This window comes from Apiospora phragmitis (genome assembly GCF_038363925.1).
Source record: "Apiospora phragmitis strain CBS 135458 chromosome Unknown utg000007l:1.0-2108841.0:1.0-2111359.0, whole genome shotgun sequence".
Classification (NCBI taxonomy): Eukaryota; Fungi; Ascomycota; class Sordariomycetes; order Amphisphaeriales; family Apiosporaceae; genus Apiospora; species Apiospora phragmitis.
In genome coordinates, this window is record NW_027117405.1 from 2,090,395 (window position 1) to 2,111,352 (window position 20,958).

General features: G+C 52.4%; 9 protein-coding genes across 9 annotated transcripts; 5 read left to right on the forward strand and 4 right to left on the reverse strand.

Annotated features, from left to right (window-relative positions):
* Positions 1-137: 137 nt before the first annotated feature.
* PG994_007592 (uncharacterized protein) lies at positions 138-1,196 on the forward strand (the record flags this gene model as incomplete). The annotated part of the gene is made up of 1 exon (XM_066859001.1): positions 138-1,196. One exon carries the CDS (start codon positions 138-140, stop codon positions 1,194-1,196), a length of 1,059 nt encoding a protein of 352 aa, XP_066715943.1.
* A 3,545-nt stretch (positions 1,197-4,741) lies between these two features.
* Positions 4,742-5,314, forward strand: PG994_007593 (uncharacterized protein; the record flags this gene model as incomplete). The annotated part of the gene is made up of 3 exons (XM_066859002.1): positions 4,742-4,765; positions 4,830-4,942; positions 5,032-5,314. The coding sequence occupies 3 exons, from the start codon at positions 4,742-4,744 to the stop codon at positions 5,312-5,314; spliced, it is 420 nt and encodes a 139-aa protein (XP_066715944.1).
* Positions 5,315-5,615: 301 nt separating this feature from the next.
* Positions 5,616-6,590, reverse strand: PG994_007594 (coenzyme Q biosynthesis protein Coq4; the record flags this gene model as incomplete). Its single annotated transcript, XM_066859003.1, has 1 exon — positions 5,616-6,590. The coding sequence occupies one exon, from the start codon at positions 6,588-6,590 to the stop codon at positions 5,616-5,618; it is 975 nt and encodes a 324-aa protein (XP_066715945.1).
* An 819-nt stretch (positions 6,591-7,409) lies between these two features.
* Positions 7,410-9,745, forward strand: PG994_007595 (uncharacterized protein; the record flags this gene model as incomplete). The annotated part of the gene is made up of 2 exons (XM_066859004.1): positions 7,410-8,301; positions 8,358-9,745. The coding sequence occupies 2 exons, from the start codon at positions 7,410-7,412 to the stop codon at positions 9,743-9,745; spliced, it is 2,280 nt and encodes a 759-aa protein (XP_066715946.1).
* A 170-nt stretch (positions 9,746-9,915) lies between these two features.
* PG994_007596 (uncharacterized protein) lies at positions 9,916-10,682 on the reverse strand (the record flags this gene model as incomplete). The annotated part of the gene is made up of 2 exons (XM_066859005.1): positions 9,916-10,190; positions 10,268-10,682. The coding sequence occupies 2 exons, from the start codon at positions 10,680-10,682 to the stop codon at positions 9,916-9,918; spliced, it is 690 nt and encodes a 229-aa protein (XP_066715947.1).
* A 1,957-nt stretch (positions 10,683-12,639) lies between these two features.
* PG994_007597 (CHCH domain protein) lies at positions 12,640-13,197 on the forward strand (the record flags this gene model as incomplete). The annotated part of the gene is made up of 2 exons (XM_066859006.1): positions 12,640-12,839; positions 12,951-13,197. 2 exons carry the CDS (start codon positions 12,640-12,642, stop codon positions 13,195-13,197), a joined length of 447 nt encoding a protein of 148 aa, XP_066715948.1.
* A 306-nt stretch (positions 13,198-13,503) lies between these two features.
* Positions 13,504-15,085, reverse strand: PG994_007598 (uncharacterized protein; the record flags this gene model as incomplete). The annotated part of the gene is made up of 3 exons (XM_066859007.1): positions 13,504-13,551; positions 13,611-14,781; positions 14,835-15,085. The coding sequence occupies 3 exons, from the start codon at positions 15,083-15,085 to the stop codon at positions 13,504-13,506; spliced, it is 1,470 nt and encodes a 489-aa protein (XP_066715949.1).
* An 887-nt stretch (positions 15,086-15,972) lies between these two features.
* PG994_007599 (uncharacterized protein) lies at positions 15,973-16,992 on the forward strand (the record flags this gene model as incomplete). Its single annotated transcript, XM_066859008.1, has 1 exon — positions 15,973-16,992. One exon carries the CDS (start codon positions 15,973-15,975, stop codon positions 16,990-16,992), a length of 1,020 nt encoding a protein of 339 aa, XP_066715950.1.
* Positions 16,993-17,801: 809 nt separating this feature from the next.
* PG994_007600 (Ras family protein) lies at positions 17,802-18,821 on the reverse strand (the record flags this gene model as incomplete). The annotated part of the gene is made up of 6 exons (XM_066859009.1): positions 17,802-17,868; positions 17,929-18,161; positions 18,225-18,405; positions 18,491-18,549; positions 18,654-18,686; positions 18,792-18,821. 6 exons carry the CDS (start codon positions 18,819-18,821, stop codon positions 17,802-17,804), a joined length of 603 nt encoding a protein of 200 aa, XP_066715951.1.
* Positions 18,822-20,958: the final 2,137 nt, after the last annotated feature.

A 20,958-nucleotide genomic window follows, 5' to 3' on the forward strand; every position in this document is an offset into this window, starting at 1 on the left:
AATCAAATATGAACAGTCACATAGCCACCCCTTTTCCTCCATATTAGCTTGCACTGATTCCCTCTGGTATAAGCAATGGCTTTCACACGAAGACCAAACCCATCCAGAGTCAGGAATCTTGGATAGCAGCCTTATCAATGCGTTTGGTACCGTTGCTGCTCCTTCTGGGGACGCTCTGTGAGCTCTCCTACCAGATTGGCTTCGCCAGGCCATCTTTTGTTGTGCCTGTCAAGACCGGAAGCTATGGCTCGAACATGGTGTGGAACATTGGCGATGTCGAGACGATCCTGTTCAACACACCATGGCCCGAGTATAAAATCGAGTTTTGGCAACAGTCACTTATTGCCCATGGGGCTGTTCTGGCTGCGAAGCCCATCTACCAGCGTGAGTCCCCTACTGCGGCAGCTTCATCGCCACCCTGTGTACTGACTCAACCCGTATCTCCAGAAACTCTTGGTCAAGAGTTGCCTCAGGTGATTAACTGGACTGTCAGTACGTACGAGCTGGATGCCAACGACTCGCCAGTCTTCTTCTTTTGGTTGAGGGAAGTCAGCGACTCAAAAGACAAGGAGTTATCTTCTCAGAGCTCAGCTTTCTTTAATATCACCGTGAAGCCTGTGGAGACTACCCCGACGACTACTCAGTCCCCCAGCGATAAGGTTCCGACCTCTACAAGCAGCAGCAGCAGCAGTAGCAGCACAGCTTCTTTGCCCTCTTCAGCCACATCAGGCATTCTGGTCAGCCAGCCTACAGCAGCCGACAACAATGAATCACCGGGCACGGCTCCAGACCAACATGCACCATACCAGCAATCATCGGGCCTCTCTACTGGTGCTACAGCCGGCATCGGCGTAGGCGTTGGTATAGCTGCCATTGCCGGTATAGCCTGCGCGATCATGTTGTTTCTGAACCGCAGGAAAGGAGAAAGGAACCCAGGATTCGGATCAGGTGTATCGTCGATACCCCCGTTCCCGAATCAAGCACAACAACAGCAGCAGCAATACCAACCGTCTTACTATCCACCACAGTACGGAATGGCGCAGACATTCGCACCGATTGAACCGCCGAAAGAGTTCACACAGTACAGACTGCCGCCACAGACTGCACAAAGGTTATCAGACCACAGATTGTACAGCTCAGAACTCCCAGCTGATCAGGGTTGGACTCATAGTCAAACGCCGGGTAACCAACACTGATCGATAGCGAGCCGGTGAATACACGGGTGACGAGGATTAGCTTGAAACTCACAATTGCGGAAGTTTGAGGGATTGCATGGCGGGCTCAAGGGATAATCATGGGCGTCAACCTGAGCCTATGGCAGCTAGCAACGTAATAACAGACTGTGGTCATGGCACGAGTGACCGCGGCTCGTCGTCAATGTTTATTTGCTGATCGGGCTGAAGCCTGATGGCACCCGGGGGAATTACTAGCTCGGGCTTGATCAGGCAGGGGCAGAAAGGGGAGCGTAACGGCATTGGCTCCTGAATTGCTTCGGAGGTGATATCCTTCGTCTTTAGAGCAATAACTGGCTTGCGTGAGGCGTCCTGTTCGGGTTCGCCCTTTAACATGCATCTTAGCGGCGCAACGGTCCGATGGTCTTACTGGTAACCTCCCTTCTCAAACAGGCAGCATTTATTGAAAATGGGTCTCGACCAGGCAAAACACGTTCTAATAAAATGCTGATCGAACCCATGGGCTTCATTGGGTTGAGGCGGAGTTTACTGGGGAAGTGACGGCAAATAACCCTCGAGTGGTGGCCCTATGTACACTCCTGCTGCTCCTTAATGGCGAATTCCCCTTCCCCTCTTCGTTTATCACAAGAGCCTCTACACCGAAAGGGGCGATAGCTAAGTCAAAACTGCCACAGTCGAAAAGGGAATTTCCAAGCTTGTGTAAACGTGATTAAGATAACACTTATCAGATTGCCCAGCCTTGCTATCTTTGCCCGCGAGCCAGCTGGAATTGGATTTTCAGCTGTAGCCAAAGGAATGAACATCTGCCATCAAAAAGCCTGACAAGCCCCAAGAGCCATTGCTTTCCAGGCCAGAATAACCTTTCCCGCCGGTGCAGTGATATTCCAACCCCCTGAAAAGGGGTGCGGCAATGCTCCCTTCCGTTATATCAGACCTGCTTCGACACAGCTCACCGCGAGAACATGTCGGCGCAGTATCTCCAACCCAAATTCTCGACGGATAGTGACACAGAAATGCAGTACGAAAGTGAGATAGTAATCAACAGCAGGCTTCCTTACCTTCGTGATACCCGAGGTTCTGGGTCGAGGGCTTGGTTCAGGAGCCAAGAGGGTGGTTATTCGCTTACTTACTTCAAATAGTCAGGGTCTAAGGTGTTAATACGTATAGTCTGACCAATCAAAAGATACTGATTGTCCACAATCAGCATGTGGGTTTAAATCGGGGCCCCAAAGTCTGTCCCAATTAACCCCGAGCTTTTTGCACAGAGAGGCCTGACTCGGCCCTTGCGACCGGGATTGCACGCTCTAGGAAGCTCTAGGGAAAAAAATATGTCGCCGTCATGAAAGATCGACTTTCTGTGATGAGGCAATCTAGTCCATGACAATTGAGATACCCTTAACGATTTCTCGTCCCTCTCTACTCTATCGGGGTGTCTCTTGTGCTTGCGCCACGTCACCTGGTCTTTGTATTATATTTTATCATCTTCGTTTCTCCACGATTGCCTGTGTCTTTCACTATTCGATGTTCGGGGCTCCTGTTTTGACGACAACATAATCAACCACCGCGAGCCGACGCGGTTCCGAGCCCTGATGACCAGGACATGACAATTTCCAATCCGTCGCCTCCCGCTCTTCAATCTGTCTTCCCACATCCTCCGGCAGCCGCTTTCGCGGGCTTCAGCGCGAATACCTTACAGAACACCACAATGGAACCGCGATAACGTCTCCGTGGGGCGGGGGGCCTCCAAGCACCTCACTGCAGCTGCCACGCTCAACCAGGGCCTGTCCCCTCGCCGTGAGGCTTGCCAAATAGATCCGCCTTCGTATCATGCTCCGAGCCTGAAACAGGCAATTCTCTCCCAACGTCGAGAGAGAGAAAGAGAAAAAGAAAATACCACTCAGATACCCATTACATCGGACGTGGGCTCGGCTACCTATCAGAAAGCTGTGGAATCCCTGAGGTTATCAGACCAAGTTCACGTGCTTGGTTTCAACCGAGAAGCCCGCTACTTGATGCACTGCTTATCGAATGCCCCCCTTGTGCCTTCTCCGCGGCTTTTGCTCCAGCACCCCGACCCGATTGCAGCTTGGGAGGATGAAGGACGAAATTTGGTGGTGCAGAAAGCAGATGGAACGGTCACGAGGACCGAGATTCAAAAGCCGCTCTATGTCGGGTACCGGCGCACGCCCGCCACAGTTGGATTATCAAAGGTCGGGCCTATCCGGAATCTGGTGATAACCGACAACACTGGGGTACGGGCATGCCTAGCCCGTAATGCCCTCCTCATCAACCATGAAACGACTATTTGCTTGTTAGGTGAAGGGATGGGTTTGATGGAACATCTGAATGAAACCGTCTTCAAGGACCCAAATACAAGGCCGACCTACGTTCTCGGCACCATGAGTCAAAAGTTCTCTAGGTATTCTGGGGAACCCAATACGTCTTTTTCGGTGGCGTTGAGACGCCCGGGGCGGCTGTGTCTCTCAGGAATACCTCGAGAACATCTTACAGAAGATGCCGATACGCCCTCAGGTGTCAGCCACTGGCCAGCCGTGGTTGCTAGAACACGAACACAACACTTTACCAAGCTCCTATCTGGTGCCCCAGACCTCAATGTGTCGCCTATGGCCTTGGATAATTTTCTGCGCCAGAAGTTACCGGGGATGGTGTTTTCTACTGTAACCAACAGTATTTCGGCTGCTTTGGGACTTACATATGCTGGCATCCTAAAAAGCTCCTCTGCGCGATGGCTGTGGCATGAATTCACTACTGAATTGGTGTACATAATTGCTTCGATGCCTGAGCTCCAACAAAGTCCCGAGGTAATTGCCTACTTCACGGGAAGAAACTTCAGGCAACGTGCCTTCGACCTTCTCGAGAGGCATGATGGCATAAGCCCTTGGGTCAGGCTCATTCGAAATGGACACAAAGTGCCAACGACTTTATTCAACGGCTATTTTCTTCGGATAGCCGAGAAGACGGGTGCGCGATCGGAGATATTAGAAACGATGGGGGCCATCATCTCGGCCAGGCAACAAACCAGAAATGAGGAGATTGAGGTGGATATACCCATGTATCTCTCGCCATATATGATGGACAGCGATAAGGTCACTGTCGAGGGCGAGCCAGGACAGCCTACGCGGCTTGTATATTTGTATAAGACACCACCTGCAGGGTCCAAAGCTTAGAGGATAGAAAGTAAAAAAACAAAAAGCTTGAATATGGTTAACAAAACCGTGAAACGTAAGATGTATCTTTATCTAACGACGGAAATGATTACAAGTGCAGATGGCCTGATCAACCATCTATAGACTCGTTATGACTGTGATCCCAAAGAATTGTATAGAATTCTATCCCTGCTGTTTGGCTGCTGAAATAGTACCTACATTAGTGGCAGCATCGTCATGTATCAATCCTGGTCGCATCAACCCCACCATAACTTTTTCTCCCTGCGCCTAACATTAGGTAACTACCTAGGTTAGCAGCCCGTACGATTCTCGACCCAAACCCGTAATCAATCTGCAAGACTGTACACACATCCAAATAAAATGGCCGACGCAGAGCTAGAAGCAGTAAGTCCTGTTCAGCTGGAGTGCATCACTGTAATTCATGCACTAATGCGATTCCTGGTCATAGATCCGAAAGGCTCGCCTTGAGCAGCTCAAGGCGCAAAGCGGGGCAGGCGCCAGTAAGAGCGGCGGCGGCAGCTCTGGTGGCCAACCGGGGGGAGGACAAGCCGAGCAAAAACAGTACGTTTTCTTTATTACTTCGGTCCATTCTTCCTCGCGTCGTGACTCTCTTAGGAGCAACCGGCTGATACTGGACTGTGACGCAATAGAGCCGAGGCCGAAGCCGCCCGACAGTCCATCCTCAACCAGATCCTACACCCCGAGGCCGCGGACCGCTTGGGCCGCATCCGTCTGGTCAAGGAGTCGCGCGCCACCGATGTCGAGAACCGCCTCATCATGTTGGCGCAGACGGGCCAGCTGCGAGCCAAGGTGACAGAGGATCAGCTCAAGGACCTGCTCAACGCTGTGGCCGATACGCGGGAAGAGGAGAAGATCGTAGTGTCGCGGCGCAAGGGCTGGGATGATGATGATGACGACCTGTTCGACTTATGAGGGGCGAGCAAGGTTTCTGACACAAACCCGTTCATTCATACACAGGCGTGATAGCGCGAGGGGACCAGAAAAAATACTGATGACGTCTCTGGGCTCGGAAGTGCAGACGGGGACATTATACTGATTGATACCATGTGGCGTTCATTGCGTTAATACAAGGCGTATAATGGATCACGCATGCCTGGCTGCTGTGACCGATAATAATACATGTGTGTGCATACACGTAAACCCATCGTACAAGCCTTTTCTAAACTCGACCGAGTAAGATTACCTAGAATCGTGTTCTGTTGTTCACGACCGCCTAGCTTCCAGCCACTGCCGCACCCGCCATCCCCTGCTTCTGCTTCCACCTCTCCTCGCGCTCGCGCTTGCGGATGTCGCGCAGGTCCGGCGGCTGCTCGATGCCCAGCCGGCGCCGGAGCCCCTGGACGTCCGTCTCCATCTCCTCCTCCCAGTAGACGTTGATGACCTCATCACTGCGCAGGCCGTTGCGGAGGGCCCAGGGCCCGTAGACATCCCAGAAGCGCGCGCGCTCGCTCGGCTTGAGGGTGGCGACGGCGAGCAGGGCGAAGCCCGTCATGGGCAGCAGCGTGTTGGCGAACTCGAAGGCCTTGAGGGCCACCTCGCCCTCGCGCACGACCGGCAGGCCCGTCAGCGCGTGCAGGAAGTCGTGGCTCTCGCGGTACCGCTGCATCACGTACGCGCACTCCTCGTCGTCGATATAGCGCACCGCGGACCGCGTGTCGGGCGACACGCCCTCCCGGTCCAGCCACGCCGCGTACGTGCCGCCCACCGTGGTCCGCGGCAGGGCCCGCAGCCGCGGCAGGTCGAGCGAGCCGGACTTGATGCGCGGCCGGTCCCGCAGGATCCGCCGCCCCGTCGCCGACGCCAGCATCGCCCGGTGCAGCCGGTGGATGAAGTAGGGTGTCGCCGTCGCCTCGCCGCACACCGCGATCAGGTCCCCGCGGTACGGGTTCGCCAGCGACAGGACGCCCGAGCCCAGCGCGAGGGTGGCGCGCTCGATGCGGGTGAGGGGCACATGGCCCGGGTAGTTGGGCGGCGGGCGGTTGAGGACGGAGAAGGCCCGGGCGGTCTGCTGTCGAGTTGGAGTGTAAGAAGGACAGTGGGTGGTGCTCGAGGTCGTAGTCAAGGATGACGATGACGTTGTGGATGCGGTCGTTATCGAGGCTGCGATTGTGCACTGGAGGTTACCCGGTCGGGTGGCCACGGGTCGCCGGAGGAGGCAATGCACCGAGCTTGCGGTTGGGGTCTTCATCTTGGTTTGCCCCCAGTTTGAAGCTCGAAAGCGTTCATGCAGATTCAAGTTACTTTTTGGAAAGGAGTGTATTGGAAGTTATCCAAAGCTGTTCAATCGTCGTAAGACCATCGACTGACTGTTCTGTACAACAATTCCTTATCTTATCGCGGCGCCCGCTCAATTGCAATCGGCCCCGTCAGACTCTCTAGGGTTGTGACTACCGCCTCCAGAAAGCTAACGTAAGTGGTAATGCGATTTCATTTACTCTTGTAGTATTGGTCACAAGGTTATCGGTTGCCGGCTGCCAAACCCGACCAAACGCAGGCCTAACCGCCATCCAATACTCACTCGCCTGGTCATAGAACTCGTCTACTTTTGGCCCAAACTCATCGACAGGACTATGGCCAGCTTGACCTCCTGTACAGTTTCGGGTGTCTTCGATATTGGCTGCGGCCCATTGTCAGGACACGATGGAGCGGCGGTGGAGAACATCGGACCGCCTTGGGTCTCCAGAAGCCCGCAGGTCACATATGGCTCCGTGTTCCGACTCCGGCGCCGTGGAGCGGGACACCATTCATTCCCGGGTAATCTTATCCCGGTGGCCGGAAACCCCATAGGTGTATCTGTCTGGCCTATGATCAGGGAAACCTTCAGCCCCATCAGCTGAAACCCAGTGAGATAAGCACTAGTCCCGATCTATCAAGGCTCTGCGCATTACTGTCACCTTCTGCAACTCGCACATTTCACCCAGTTTTAAATGCCTTATTATGTGAGGTGGGAAGGGCGCCTGAGGAGCTTAAGTTTAGGTAGCAACCAAACTTGGGCGAATAACACACGATGGCTTCGAATCCAGATCAGCCTGCGAGGCCTGCAGTCGATCCTGATGATGACCCCGAGTGGAAAGTGCAAAACGACTATACTTTCTACAGACCGCTGGACTACTCTAGCAAACAGATACGTCTCATCTCCATTGCACCGGGATCGTTCGATGATCCACTACTTTGTACACTCAAGCGTCATACTAGGCCAATAAGTGAGCAAATCTTCGAGGCTCTTTCTTACTGCTGGGGCGACCTCCAAGATACGGTGACCATCACTTTGCGACATGATCATTCAGGGCCCTCATGCTCGCACTCGGAGCGACAGGGCGATGATGAGCAGACTTTCAACATTACGAAATCACTGGACCTCGCACTGAGACATCTCCGGTATCAGGATCAGGAGCGGGTAGTGTGGATTGACGCTCTCTGTATAAATCAAGGGAGTATACGAGAGCGAAACAACGCCATCCCCTTCATGGTAGATGTCTACAGATGCGCAAGTTGTGTCGTGGTATTTCTGGGCGAAATAAATCAGGAGAAGGACTTCACACGTATCTGGCAGATCATGGCGTTGCTGAAGTCTACCATCGAGAAAGCTTTACCAGGGGCAGGCATGTCCGGGCCTCTGACTCTGCATCATGATGTACAAGGGCTCGTTGACCGTATCAAGATCGAACCCAAAGATGGGAAGCAGGGAGGCGACAATGTCTTCCGTGTCCACTTGAGTCTGGCTGCTAAAGACTTCTTCGAGTATCGATGGTTTCAAAGAGTCTGGGTCGTGCAGGAAGTGATGAATGCCAAGAGGGCTATTGTGTACTGCGGTGATAAAAGACGGGATTGGATCGATATCCTCGTCTTCTTCTGTATGGCCGTCAAGAACAGTCGTTCGTACGCAGGCGCCTGGAGCGGTAACCTTGATCTTCGTGACAGACTCCCCCGTTCCTGTGGACCAAACTTCTCGCAGCTCAAAGGGGGCAACAGCAGGAGGAAGAGACGCCATCACCGCCGCACCTTCCACTGCTGGACATCCTCTCCCGAAGCCGAGCTTTCGCTGCGACTGATCCGAGAGACAAGATCTTCGCTCTTCTCAGTTTTAGCGAAGAGACTTTCAACATCGAGGCGTTACCACCAAGACTCAAACCCGACTATGCCAAAGGCTCGTCTGACGTATGGAAGGATGTAACAAGGCAATGGATTATCGACCACCAGTCCCTTGATATACTGGGCATTCGACATGAAGAAGTCGACAAGAATAACCAGATTGCTCAGGATACAATGTATATGTCGGGACAAAACGAACCGGGATTAAGCAACGCGCAGTCTCGCTTTGTCATCGAGAAACCACCATCGGAGCATCCAAGCTGGGCATTGTGGCATGCAGAGCACCCTGTATCTGCCAAGACCGCTTTATTCCGGCTCGACCAAACGCTTCCCGTATGCCAAGTCCCTATTGACACCAGTATCCTGGATCAACCTTTAGACTCGTCTATGCTCACCCTTCGTGGTATCTACATCGACGGCATTAAGAGCGTGCAGTGGCCGTTCAAACGATGGAACTTCACAGGGGACGATATCCGCCAGTTCAACTACCACACCGAGCCCCCTGGCTCTCTAGCCGATGGCGTTCCCTTAGCCTGGGCTGTTTTGATCGGGGCAGCTCAGACCATCGGAGAGGAGAATCCTGGGCAGGTCAAGTTGAAGGTTCCCGCAGAGCTTCAAATCCCCTCTTACCCCAGTGGTAAAAGTCTCCTACAAGCCTTCGTCGAGACGCTCATCTGTCGGCGATTCAAAGAGCGCTTCAAGTTCGATGGCTCCGATGAATCTCTGGCAGACTTAGTCGGTCCTCTGAGTAATTTGAAACTTGAGGAGACGGAAAACCCAGGAAATGGCGAAGCCACCACTATTACTTCGGCAAAAGGTGTCGACGAAGGCTCTGATGTTGAGGCCCTGTCCCATTTTGCAACGCACTGGGCAAGAAGTGAACATGACCCAGGTATGGAATGGCTTCCGGAGCCAGCTGCAGGAGTACTCAGAAAACTGGCAAAGTATGGCAATTCGAGGAAGTTCACAGAGATGTGTGAGTTTGCGGAAGGCCGGTGTTTCTTTCAGACAGCCAAAGGCGCTTTTGGGCTTTGTCCTCAAGAGTCGCAGTCCGGCGACATTGTGGTCTCCCTTTCAGGGGGGCGCACACCATACGTCCTACGCCCATCACAAATCGAAGATGGTACGACACAGAAACAACATTGGACACTGATGGGCGAGTGCTATCTGCATGACCTCGATATCGCGAAGATGACAGGCGCGGCTTGGGAGAAACGACCAGAGAATGTCCAGGTATTTGATATCGTATGACCTATCGAACAAAGTATAATATGAATATACAAACTTGACTTCTAAGTTCAAAGGCATGCCATCGGTAGGTGGTATTTCATACCAATTCCCATCTGAAACAGAACTCCAAGTATATTCAGCTACTCTGTACCTTCTCGATGTTGGTATCTACAAGTGCGTGGAACTTATTATCACCCTCGCTCCTCACCTATCACGGTTTTGGGGCTTGGCAACCGCACACTCGTCACCAGTTCATAGTTTGCATATGTATCGCGACGAGTCGGCATTATAAGGGGCTTCTTCTCCTCGGAACCAAACCATTTCTTGCAGAAGGGGAGGCCCTTGATCGTGGCATCCAAGTATACACCTATGCCAGCCTTGTCGGCCTGTCGGCATCCCCAATCCACCAGAGCAAAACCGAGGCCTTTGCCTTGGTAGCCCTGCTCCACGCCTAGAAACTCAAGCACTTGATGGACGTTTTGTTAGAACCGAGCGCAAAAGAAACTGGATCTTTCAATGCAGAGAATGGATATTACAACTCACTCCAATGCGGCCTTTGACCCATGATTTCCCTCCGGTTCCGCGGCATACCTCCCCAAAGGGCATCGGTGATTTCGGCATCCCATTCGGCTGGGAAATCTGGCAGAGGTATTTCTTGCCGGCCTTCCTCCTGTGGGACATTCCAGCGCGCAACTGCAACCAGGCGACTGTCCTGCGCGAGGTCCTCGACCACGAAAGCTCTCAAGACGTCCGGCCCAGCTTGGAGGCCCAAACTCCATGTGTCGTTCCACCAACGGCGAGTCGAGGTATCATCAGGAGTCGCAACAGCCCAGAAGGCATGCGACGGGTTGAACGAGGAGTACCATAGGTGTGTAAGGTCTTCAACATCGTCCTTGGTGGCTTCTCTTATATGGAATCCAGCGGGTGAGCGGTGGAGTATCTCGGGTGCTACCGTCATGTTGACAACTGGGCGTAAAAGCAAATACTGCTACATCAGATGGTTAACAGTGATCACCCGAGGTCCTAGAGGATCTTGCCCATTCTTATAGATGGACTTCTCTGGCTCTAGCGGTACTGGGAGGGTATCATTAACAGGGGCTAAAGCAGGTATCCCCAAGAGGACTGATTCCACGTCCAGCCCAGATTGAGTTGGACCAGTAGCCAGTCAATCTTTGAGCTTCCCGAGGGCAAGTCATATGCCAAGGTTTTATAGCTGACGGGAAAGGTTGCCTGCCAGGGGTTTATTTTGGTTGCCACTTAGAATTGGGACGCGGATACAAACCCATTTTGACACCCAATGAGCTTGGTTAATGTATAAATATACTTCATATCAGGAAGATTTTGTCGGATAGGGGTCACGGAGAAAGGCCGAGACTACTGTCAACATGGGCCACGTGCAAATAACTACAGGGTCCCAAGAAGCGCTCCTCACAGCCATCGACCGATATGAAATACCGGCAGCACGTCGACGGCGCCGGAACGCCCACCGGAGTGTGTTATCTAAGATATCTCGCAGCGACCTGACGGCAACTGCGTGCATTTCATCGCGAGATACCGCACACCTCCGCAAAGACGGCAGACCTCTTCATCGCCTACCGCGTTGAACTCGCCGATGTGATGGCTTCAGGGGCATTTGGCTACGTCAAGCTTCTCCCGCAAAGTGATGTTTAGCCTGTCTGGCAATAGAGTATATATCACGGGGGCGATGACGGCATTGTTCGCTTGTACAGGGAGTATTGTTCGTGACGAACACTTCCAGCCTCTTACAGTTGACTGAAATGGCTCAGAAGTTGGTATCCGTGACCAAAGCTGGGCTGCGTGACTTATTGACACTGGCATTTTTGGGAGGCCGCGGTGACCTGTACGCAGTGTGTGTATGTGTGCTAGAGTCATACTGCGACAGGTCGATTGGGACAGATCCAATTATAGAAGCGTAGGACGTATGCAAGAAGGTGTTAGGATTCCTGCCGAGGGGCGTGAGCTACGAGCTACAAGACGACGAAGTAAGCCGTACTTGATTGTTGTTGTGATGTTTCAAATTTCATGGTTCTCTGCCTCACAGTAAAAGGATCAAGCTGACCTCACCTGTTAGAAAATATTCTAAATCCCCAGTCGAATAATTAGGTGCTTCGAGCAACTCGGCATGGGTACTTACACTTCTGTACAAGCATATGTCACCGGCCAGACGCTTGGTACTGTAGCAGCGGCCTATGATCAAGCCATCACCTGATACGAAACAACAAATCAAAGTCTCGCCAAGCATGGATACATGAATGGATATCGCTCCACGAAGATATGTCTCAACAAACTTTGAGCGCGTATATGCTAAAATACGATACCAATTTCCCACCCTAGTCCATCGTCACGGGAAGGCTGTGTTAGTTCAGTGGTAGAATTCTAGCCTTCCAAGCTAGAGGCGGGGGTTCGATTCCCTCACACAGCAATGCTTTTTGCCCATTCCCAGTTATAGGGCTCAACTGAGCAGGTGAAGCTCATTTTGCCATTTCAGAGTCGTCTTGATTTAACAAATCGTTGTGCGACTATGGATCTGGATAAGGCAGCTCTGCTTGTTTTGCCATATACCGAGTTTGTATGCAGAACATTCCGGAAACCCCGTCCAGAATCTTGCAGCTGCCCAAAACCGACATTCTGATTGGCCATCAGGCCTTTAGTGCAACACCCCGTACTTTCCCCGTCCCGATCTCTTAGCCCGCTTAAATCCGAGCATTGATTTCAGTAATTGCATCGTTTTTGCTTTGCGACTTGTCCCGAGCCGACCTACCTAATACACTTACATTTTTTCCTTCTCATCAGCCACCAAAACACCAGTAACATAGGCAATCAACCATCTCCTTTTCTCAATCGCACACACACTCTCTCTTTCAGTTTTCAAGGAAACAACACCTCAACTCACAATGCCTCGCCAGCGATCCGCCGCCCGCCCTGCGCCCGCTCGACCTACCGTCAGCCGCGCACCCGCCGCGCCCTCGCAGCAGCAAACCCGCCCTGCTGCCACCTATGCTCCCGCCCAGGGCCAGCACCAGGCGCCTCCTGCCGCCGCTCCCCAGGCCTCGCAGGGCCCCGGCCTCTTCGGCCAGATGGCCAGCACAGCTGCGTACGTACCTCTATCGACTTCTTGCTGTTGTTACCATCTGGAGAATATTTCTCTTTTAAATCAACGACGGAAAGGAACATTGCTAACATGGATCTTTCTCTCTGTATACAGCGGTGTCGCAGTAGGCTCATCAGTCGGCCACGCCATCGGCGGCTTGTTCGGTGGCGGTTCTTCCGCACCTGCCGAGGCTGCTCCCCAGGCCGCGGCCAACACCCAGCAGCAGCAGTGGGGCAATAACTGCGGCGTTGCCACCCAGAACTTCACCAAGTGCATGGACGACAACAACGGCAACATGCAGATCTGCAACTGGTACCTCGAGCAGCTCAAGGCTTGCCAGGCTGCCGCCGCCCCGTACTAGATTGTACAAGCAACATGGAGTGGGCGCGAGAAATAGATATGAACTAACGGAAGGCAAGGATCGATTAGTGAAGCCTTGATGGTCATGAGAAGATGGAATTTACAGAGCCTTTACAGCATATTGGTTTGTATTACATTGATGCTGCATGTAAGGTGCCTTCCTGCATCGCATATGGCTTCAGAAATCGGTAGGAATTGGGCTCGCGTTCAGATCAGACACTCCCATCTCAGTGTATGATAGGATAAATACCCCACGGTCTTTTATTCGCCCCCTAGACCTATTACAAATAAACAGTCAAACCACTCCCTACTTGTCTGACTCGTCATCATCGTCTCTTCGTGGCTCAAAATTCAGCTGCCGGAAAGTCAGTACATTTGTTATCCTTTTGCCAAAGTTATCAGAGAAAAACATACCGAGTTGCCATTGTAGAGCTGCTGGTTGCGTCGTTCATCATCGGGATTACGGAAGCCCCTGAATCTCTGCCGTGATGAACCGTCCGCGTCCAGATCGTCCAATGGGATGTTCTCATGCGATGCGTCACGGTTGGCGTTATTTCTTCCACGAAATAGCACCGCAAAGGGCGAGAACATCATAGCTATCAATGCATAGAGGTAAGACCATCCGCGTAATAGCAACCCACCCCCTTGCTCGAACGCTGTAGCTACCCGGATCACGGGCACCAGGACGAGCGTAGCGCTAGGTGCAAGGCCAAGATCCCGTAGCATCTCACTTTCCTCGGCAGGCTCAATGGCCTTGTTGGGAAGCGGAGTAAGCACAACCCGAAACGTGTAAGGATCGGTCCCATCCGCGCGGTTTTCGTCAATCCACTGTCGAACTTCCTTACCGAGCGTCTGGTCGCTCGAAAACCGACCTCTTAAGGTTGAGCCATCAAAGAGGCGGACTTGGAGGTTGCATGTAGGACCACCCCCGCGGGTAGGTAGGGGAATTGGCGATCCTGCAGCTGCATTGCTGCTCGATGCTGCCGTGTTAGGATCTGCCGCGGCGAGTAAGAGCCGTGCCTGCTTTTCCTGCGCTTCGCGTTCCCGTCGCTCGCGCTTATCGTCCTCGATGCGTTGGAGGATACGCTGGCGTTCTTCCTTGGCCTCCTGCCTCTTCTTGCGCATCATCTGAGCATATGTTGACATTGCGGCAGTAGCGTTAGAGGACTGGCCTTCACTTCCATTGTTCGCCGCCTCCCGGCGCTCTCTAGCACGCTTCTCCCTCTCTGCTTTGGCTGCTTTCTCTTGAGCCTGCTTTTCAGCTTCGAGACGCCTGGCCCGCTCAGAAAGAAGCGACTGCACTTCAGCCTCGCGTTCATCGGAGGAAGACGGCGTAGGAACGCCCGACGCGGGCGAAGCCGCTGGAGGTTGCTGCGAGGACGATGCCACTGGCGGAGGGTCATCATAGAGGTCATCATCATTGCCCGCGGGGGGCTGTGAAGGATTCTGTGGAGCTGACGATGAAGCGGAAGCAGAGCCGGTAGGTGCCGCCTGTGTTGCTGAGGATCCGAGCGCATTCCGAACTCTTTTTGTGAACTCATCTTTCGAGGTCCCTGAGGCGATGTACTCCCTGAGCTGACCATTCCTGACATCAAGAGTTAGTCAAACTCACAGTACGAGGAGAATATAGATGCATACTGGATGACTATTAAGGTCGGTTTCCGTGGGACAGGAAAGAGTGCCTCAAGGTACCCCGCCTCTTCGGATCCTGCCTTCAATCGTAAAGCGACAGCGTAGCTATCCAAGGCACTTTTGACGCTGGATTCCGCGAGGAACTCGTCCTCCCATTGCCGACTTTCGTCTCCATCGTCGGTCACGAAACAGACGACATTTTTGGTCTGCTCAAGAGCCCTAGAGATGCCCTCTTGCAGAGTGCCGGAGAAAAACATATTGGATAAGAGTGCCTGGAGCTATCACGTTGGGTATGAGCTCATACAGGAGCTGTGCGGGTGACCCCCACTATTTGGGGAGCCGGCTAGCTCTGTGAGGTAGAGGGAGTGGCCTGAATAGCCCCGAGATGCTTTGTGCAGTTTGGTATGTCCTTGTAAGGTATCCGATGGCATGAGGGTCCAGTGGGTATTGAATTTAGTAAGGAACGGTAACTCCTTGGATCGTGTAAGTCGGACTGGGTTGCTTTCCTAGGTAGTTGGTGTCAACCTGTTGTGATATTACGTATGAAATGCCACCTGTCATATGACGCTTAGCGCGTTGTCAGCCGTTGGCTGGAAGAATGCATCTATCCACACTAGAAGAAGGGAGGGTTAGAATGGAAGTTATTGTGAGCACTTCTATTGCATCAAATAGCACAAGCACTCCGATAAATGTCCTGCAGTAGGCTTGAGACCCAGCAATTGGTTCTTCTCGAATATTAGGCTGGTGAATGCCAGGTTGGGTCGTCTCTGCTCCTTACACGGACTTACCGTACGTACTATGAGAGAACATGCACCCAACCAAGCCCAACACATCTCCGTATGTAACTAAAGGGGTCTGGAGTCGAGACCCTGTAAAAGAAGGAAGTTTAGGTGCAGATACTCCGTACAGTGGCTGAGTCCCCCACTAAAATTTTCTGATCTGCCAAAAGTTGCGATAACAATCTACACCGTGCCCATCGACTTGTCGGCTGCCCAAGTAGCTTTTGTTCCAAAGACGGACAGCCAGCAACAACCGACTAAAACAGTAAAACTGCTTGCACTTGCTACAAGACATAAGGAATACTGTGTTCATCATCTGTTAATTTACACCCATTTACGGATCTACGAACAACAAAGTTGCAACCATGAAGCGCAAGTCCACCACCGAGGAGAACCCCACCACGGCCATGGCCAACGGCGACAAGACCGAATCCAAGAAACGGCGGCGGCTGAGCAACGAGGAGGCGGCGCCGTCCAAGGACACCAAGCGCAGCAAGAAGGACAAGCAGGAGCGCAAGGAGAAGAAGAAGGAGAAGAAGCACAAGAAGAAAAGCCGCGAGGAGCAAGCCGCCGCCCTGGACGCTGTCTACGACGAAGAGGCCGCTCCCTTTGGCAGAGAAGAGCAGGACCAGGCCATGGACGACAGAGACAGCAAACCGGCCAAGAAAACAAGCAAATTCAAACCTGATACTGCTGCTGCTGCTGCTGCTGAGGCAGAAGGGTCAGCCAAGCCTGAGAAGAGCAAGAAGAAGAAGAGCAAGAAGGACAAGAAGTCCACCGACGACAGCAAATCCGAAAACCCGGAGGAAGGAGCCGCCCCCGCAGCAGCAGTAGACGGCGAAGAGAAGACGGTCGAGCAGAAGCAACAAGACCAAGAAAACGCCCGGCCCAAGAAGGCCGCGCGCTTCATCGTGTTCGTGGGCAACCTGCCCTACAGCGCGACGGTGGGCGACATCGAGCAGCACTTCTCGGCGGTGCACCCGACGGCGGTGCGGCTGCTGCACGAGAAGACGAACCCGAACAAGTCCAGGGGGGTGGCCTTCGTCGAGTTCGCCGGCTACGACCACATGAAGACGTGCCTCAAGACGCTGCACCACTCGACCATGACGTGCCAGGGTCGCGACTACCACGGCCGGCCCAAGGACGACGAGCGCAAGATCAACGTCGAGCTGACGGCCGGAGGCGGCGGCAACACCGACTACCGCAAGGAGCGCATCCGCGCCAAGAACGAGAAGCTGACGGGCGAGCGCGAGCATCGCGCCAAGCAGGAGGAGATCGAGAAGATCAAGAAGGAGAAGGAACGTTTGCTCAAGGGGGGCGCCCAGAAGACTGACGCAAACGGTATTCATCCTAGTCGGCTAGCCCGAGTCCCGATACAAAAGTAGACCATGTAAGAAAGCAACTCGTGCTTGCATTAAAGGAATTCTTATAATAGATACCCACCCTCATTCACGATTTCAGCTACTAAAGATCTTCGGATCAAACATGCAAATGGGAGGTGGCTGCTGTAACATCGTCTGTTCTTTCTTTACTTCGTGCATGTGTGCTATCTACAGAAACGGAACTTGAAAAAAAGACCTTGCATATCCTTTGACCATTTAGCTGGAAAGCTCTCCCTCAACAGAAAGACTATAATCTTCCTAAAGGATACTGGGGATCGTGGCCGCCAGATATGACCAAGACCAGAGGCGAATCAGATGTGGTGCTCAACTCCAACTCGCTTCTATACACAGAGCAGTGGCTCCCAACCGAGCCTTTGAAAGAGATCCCAAGCTTCCAAATATATCTCCACGTTTGGCCGTCGATCAAGAGATGATCCAGTTAGGGGCAGAGGTCATTGGGGTATGTAGAGGTAGAGAGCTCCGCCGACTGAACGGGTATCGGGAGAATGAATGAGGGGACGTGAAATAACACAAATAAGTAGTACGTCGTTCCATTCCCTCATTTGGAGAAGATGTCCGTCGTTTTCCTAGTATGATATCCACCAAAAACGCCTGCAACTACTGACGCAGTTTGCGACAAAAACCAATATCAGATGTTTGGCCCGCTCCGTATCATCCTATCAAAAACTTGGGAATCGTGCCGACTGTCATCAGCATGCTCGCCTCGTGGGTTCGCCTCAGATCGCTTCTTGCATATTTCTTTCTTGTTCGTGGCTGCCTAGTGTTGATAGGGCTTGCTCATCATTCTGGCTCTACAGAATAGTGCACTTCGACTTCTTGGGCTTGGCAGAGACTTGAGGTCTCGGATTAAGTACAGCACTGCGACGGAGTCAGTCATCTCTGCTGGTAAGTGGCGCGAGGGTGTGGCATGTTACGAACCGGATAGCCTCGTCAAAGACACTCTTGAGGTTTCTCTGCGTAAGGGCAGAACATTCTAGGTACTTCACAGCACGGATCTCCTTGGCACACACCAGCGCCTGGTCGTACGAAACAGGCTCCATTCTCTTAGATCTCAAGCTCTCCATCGTCGCAGGGTCCTCTCGAAGATCCAGCTTAGTACCGACCAGGATGATCGGAATGTTCGGCGCGTGGTGATCAATCTCAGGGTACCACTATTGAGACACGTTAGCTGCCCGTATCTTTGAGCACTCGAGTATAAGATGAGAGCGACTTACCTTGGCCTTTACGTTGTCAAACGACGGCGGGCTGACAATGGAAAAGCAGATGAGGAAGACATCGGTCTGGGGGTACGACAGAGGCCGCAAGCGATCGTAATCTTCCTGACCAGCAGTATCCCACAATCCCAGGCTGATGGGCTTGCCATCGACCATTACACTAGCGGAGTAGTTATCAAACCTGGGCAAGTCGTTCGTAGGTTAGCTGATGTACTCCTCCAGATCGTCTATCCAGTCGCAAGCCAGACAGGCTCAGGGAGACTAACACTGTGGGGATGTATTCGCCTGGGAAGGCATTCGTTGTATATGAGATCAGAAGACATGTCTGGGAGGATGTTAGAACTATATTCGTCGTCGAGGCGGACCGAGTCGTCGGAAAACGATTATCTCGATGTTCCTCGGACAAAGGGGGCGGGGACAGTAACGCACCTTGCCGACAGCACCATCACCGGTGACCACGCACTAGAAGAATCGGGATCAGCTACCACATTTAGAAATCGAGCGAAAACATGCATCGCGTTGGTCGGATAGTGCAGCATCAAATGCTGAAACATTGCATGTGCATACCTTCAACGACTGTACTCCTGGTGCAGCCATGGCTCGGCTACCTCTTTGGATCTACGTGGGAAGAGCGGTTCGGATTTCCTTTCTCCTCGAGTAAAATGCGACGACGAAAGGCGGGCAAAATCGATTTGCACGAGAAACAAGGCGGCGGTCGGTTGGGAATGATATGGCGTCAAAAAAAGACGTATTAAGAGAATTGGCTTTACAGACAAGACAATGCAGCAGAGACAGAGAGAGATTCGTCGATTGTTAGCAAAAAAAGGGAAAAAGGCTGGTTAGGGACGAGGGATGTAGTAGTAGTAGGAATGGTAAGGTCAGGTAAGGTCAGGTATGCAGGCGGTCCAGTAGTGAGTGGTTCGGCAAAGAGAAGAAGAGGTAAAAGCAGTGCAGCTACCAGGCGATCAACCCGCTAACTAAAATGCACCTCTGCTGCTGCAATTGTTTCGGAATTGGTGCCGTCGCAGAAGGGGGGGGTCGCAGGATGGAGATGGAGGTTGGTGTCAATGGGTTGGATTGATGGATTGGAGAGAAACAAGACAAAGAGAAGTGCTGGAGAGTGTGGCCGGATACCTGCATCGATAACATAGTGCACCTGATTCTGCAGCAGACTCAGTTAGCAGCCAAGTACCGCCAGTGCTGGTTTCAGCGACCCCGTCGCAACATGCCTGCCAACGCATGGTACTTACTGGACCGTGGCCTGTAGGTTAGGTAGGCGACTGGGCTGGGAACGGCATGGTAGGAAATCGGACTGTTGGACGACTAGAACGGGCTAGGAGTGGTCAAGCGGTTCCACAACCAGTCCACCGCCCTTTAGTTGTTGGCTTTCTTCATGTTCTCATTGAATGCCAATCTACAGCTACGCACCGGTTGACTACTTTAGGTAAGGTAGGTAGGTACTAGATAATACAAAGAAGCACATACTTGTCGTGTGCAAGTAAATAGTCCTTGATACCAGAAGATGAGGTCGTCATATAGTTTGGTATTAAACACCTCGAGACCTTCGGAGTACACTCCTCAAAGATATTGCCATATCAAGGCACCTACTTAGACTTACTTAGCTAAGACCTCACCCAGATTGCACATACCTACCGGAAGGTGAGAGCATGCCGGCGCGCTGCAGTCGAAGGACGCGAGCATGACGAACACTAGAGGCTATGGAATTTTATTTTCCAGGTAGGTCAAGCTTATTGGGTGTCGTGATCCCCGACCTCGAGTATAGTATAGCATCATGCCTTTTTATCTAGTCGTAGGTACGTTCGAGCGGTGCAACCTTCTGCATCCATACCTAGTTTAGTGCTCAACGGTTGTGGTTGGGTACCTAAAATAAGTAAGTCCGGATGTAAGTACATGTCGTGAGCTTTCCAGTTGGCGTAAATCAACTCCAAAGACCTGCAGCTACATCCATACTTGGTATGGATTGGTCTTGACAGCTACAGTGGCCACCCATCGATCCGTACATGGTGGAATCGAAAGAAGTACAGGCTCGCCAGATGGTTGTATTGGTTTCATCTTTAGCGTGTCATACGTACAATTGATCACGAACTGCAGAGGGGAGGTAACAGTGAACATATTGGATATAATATCGATAGATAGCCGCGTTGAGCAGAGGGACGCAAGTGGCAAGCGAGCCCTGGAATGAGTGGATATGATATGAGGGATGGCGGTATTTTCAGGTTTGGAACCTACTTCTGAGCATACATTGGATGTAGCTTGGACCTCCCGTCTACAGGTCTCATTGGCGGGTCGCGCTCCAATGGCTCTGGAGAACCCACGATAATGTTTCTCATGGATCGATAGGACAAGGGATGATAGCTTGCTCCGACCAGACACCCGCCCGAGTCCCCTTACACCCGTATTAGGATTCGGTTTGCTTCGCAGGGCGTTGCGCCGAGGTCATGTTAGAGTTATCCAACCAAAAGGCCGCTCACGCTGACTAGCTCGTGTCTGGTCTCGGGGGTTTTTGAATCCTGCAAGCAATGGACGGGTGAGAGAAGTCGCCTTATCAACGAGATTCCTGAATCTAGGTGGAACCAGCCTGTTTGGAGAAAGGGAAGCCTCTGAAAATTGAATCATTCAACCCCCGTGCTGCCGTGGCCGCCACCAGCCCATTTGATTCATCTGACTCTCGAAACATGGCCGGATTTAGTTATATCAACCAAGTTATTGGTTA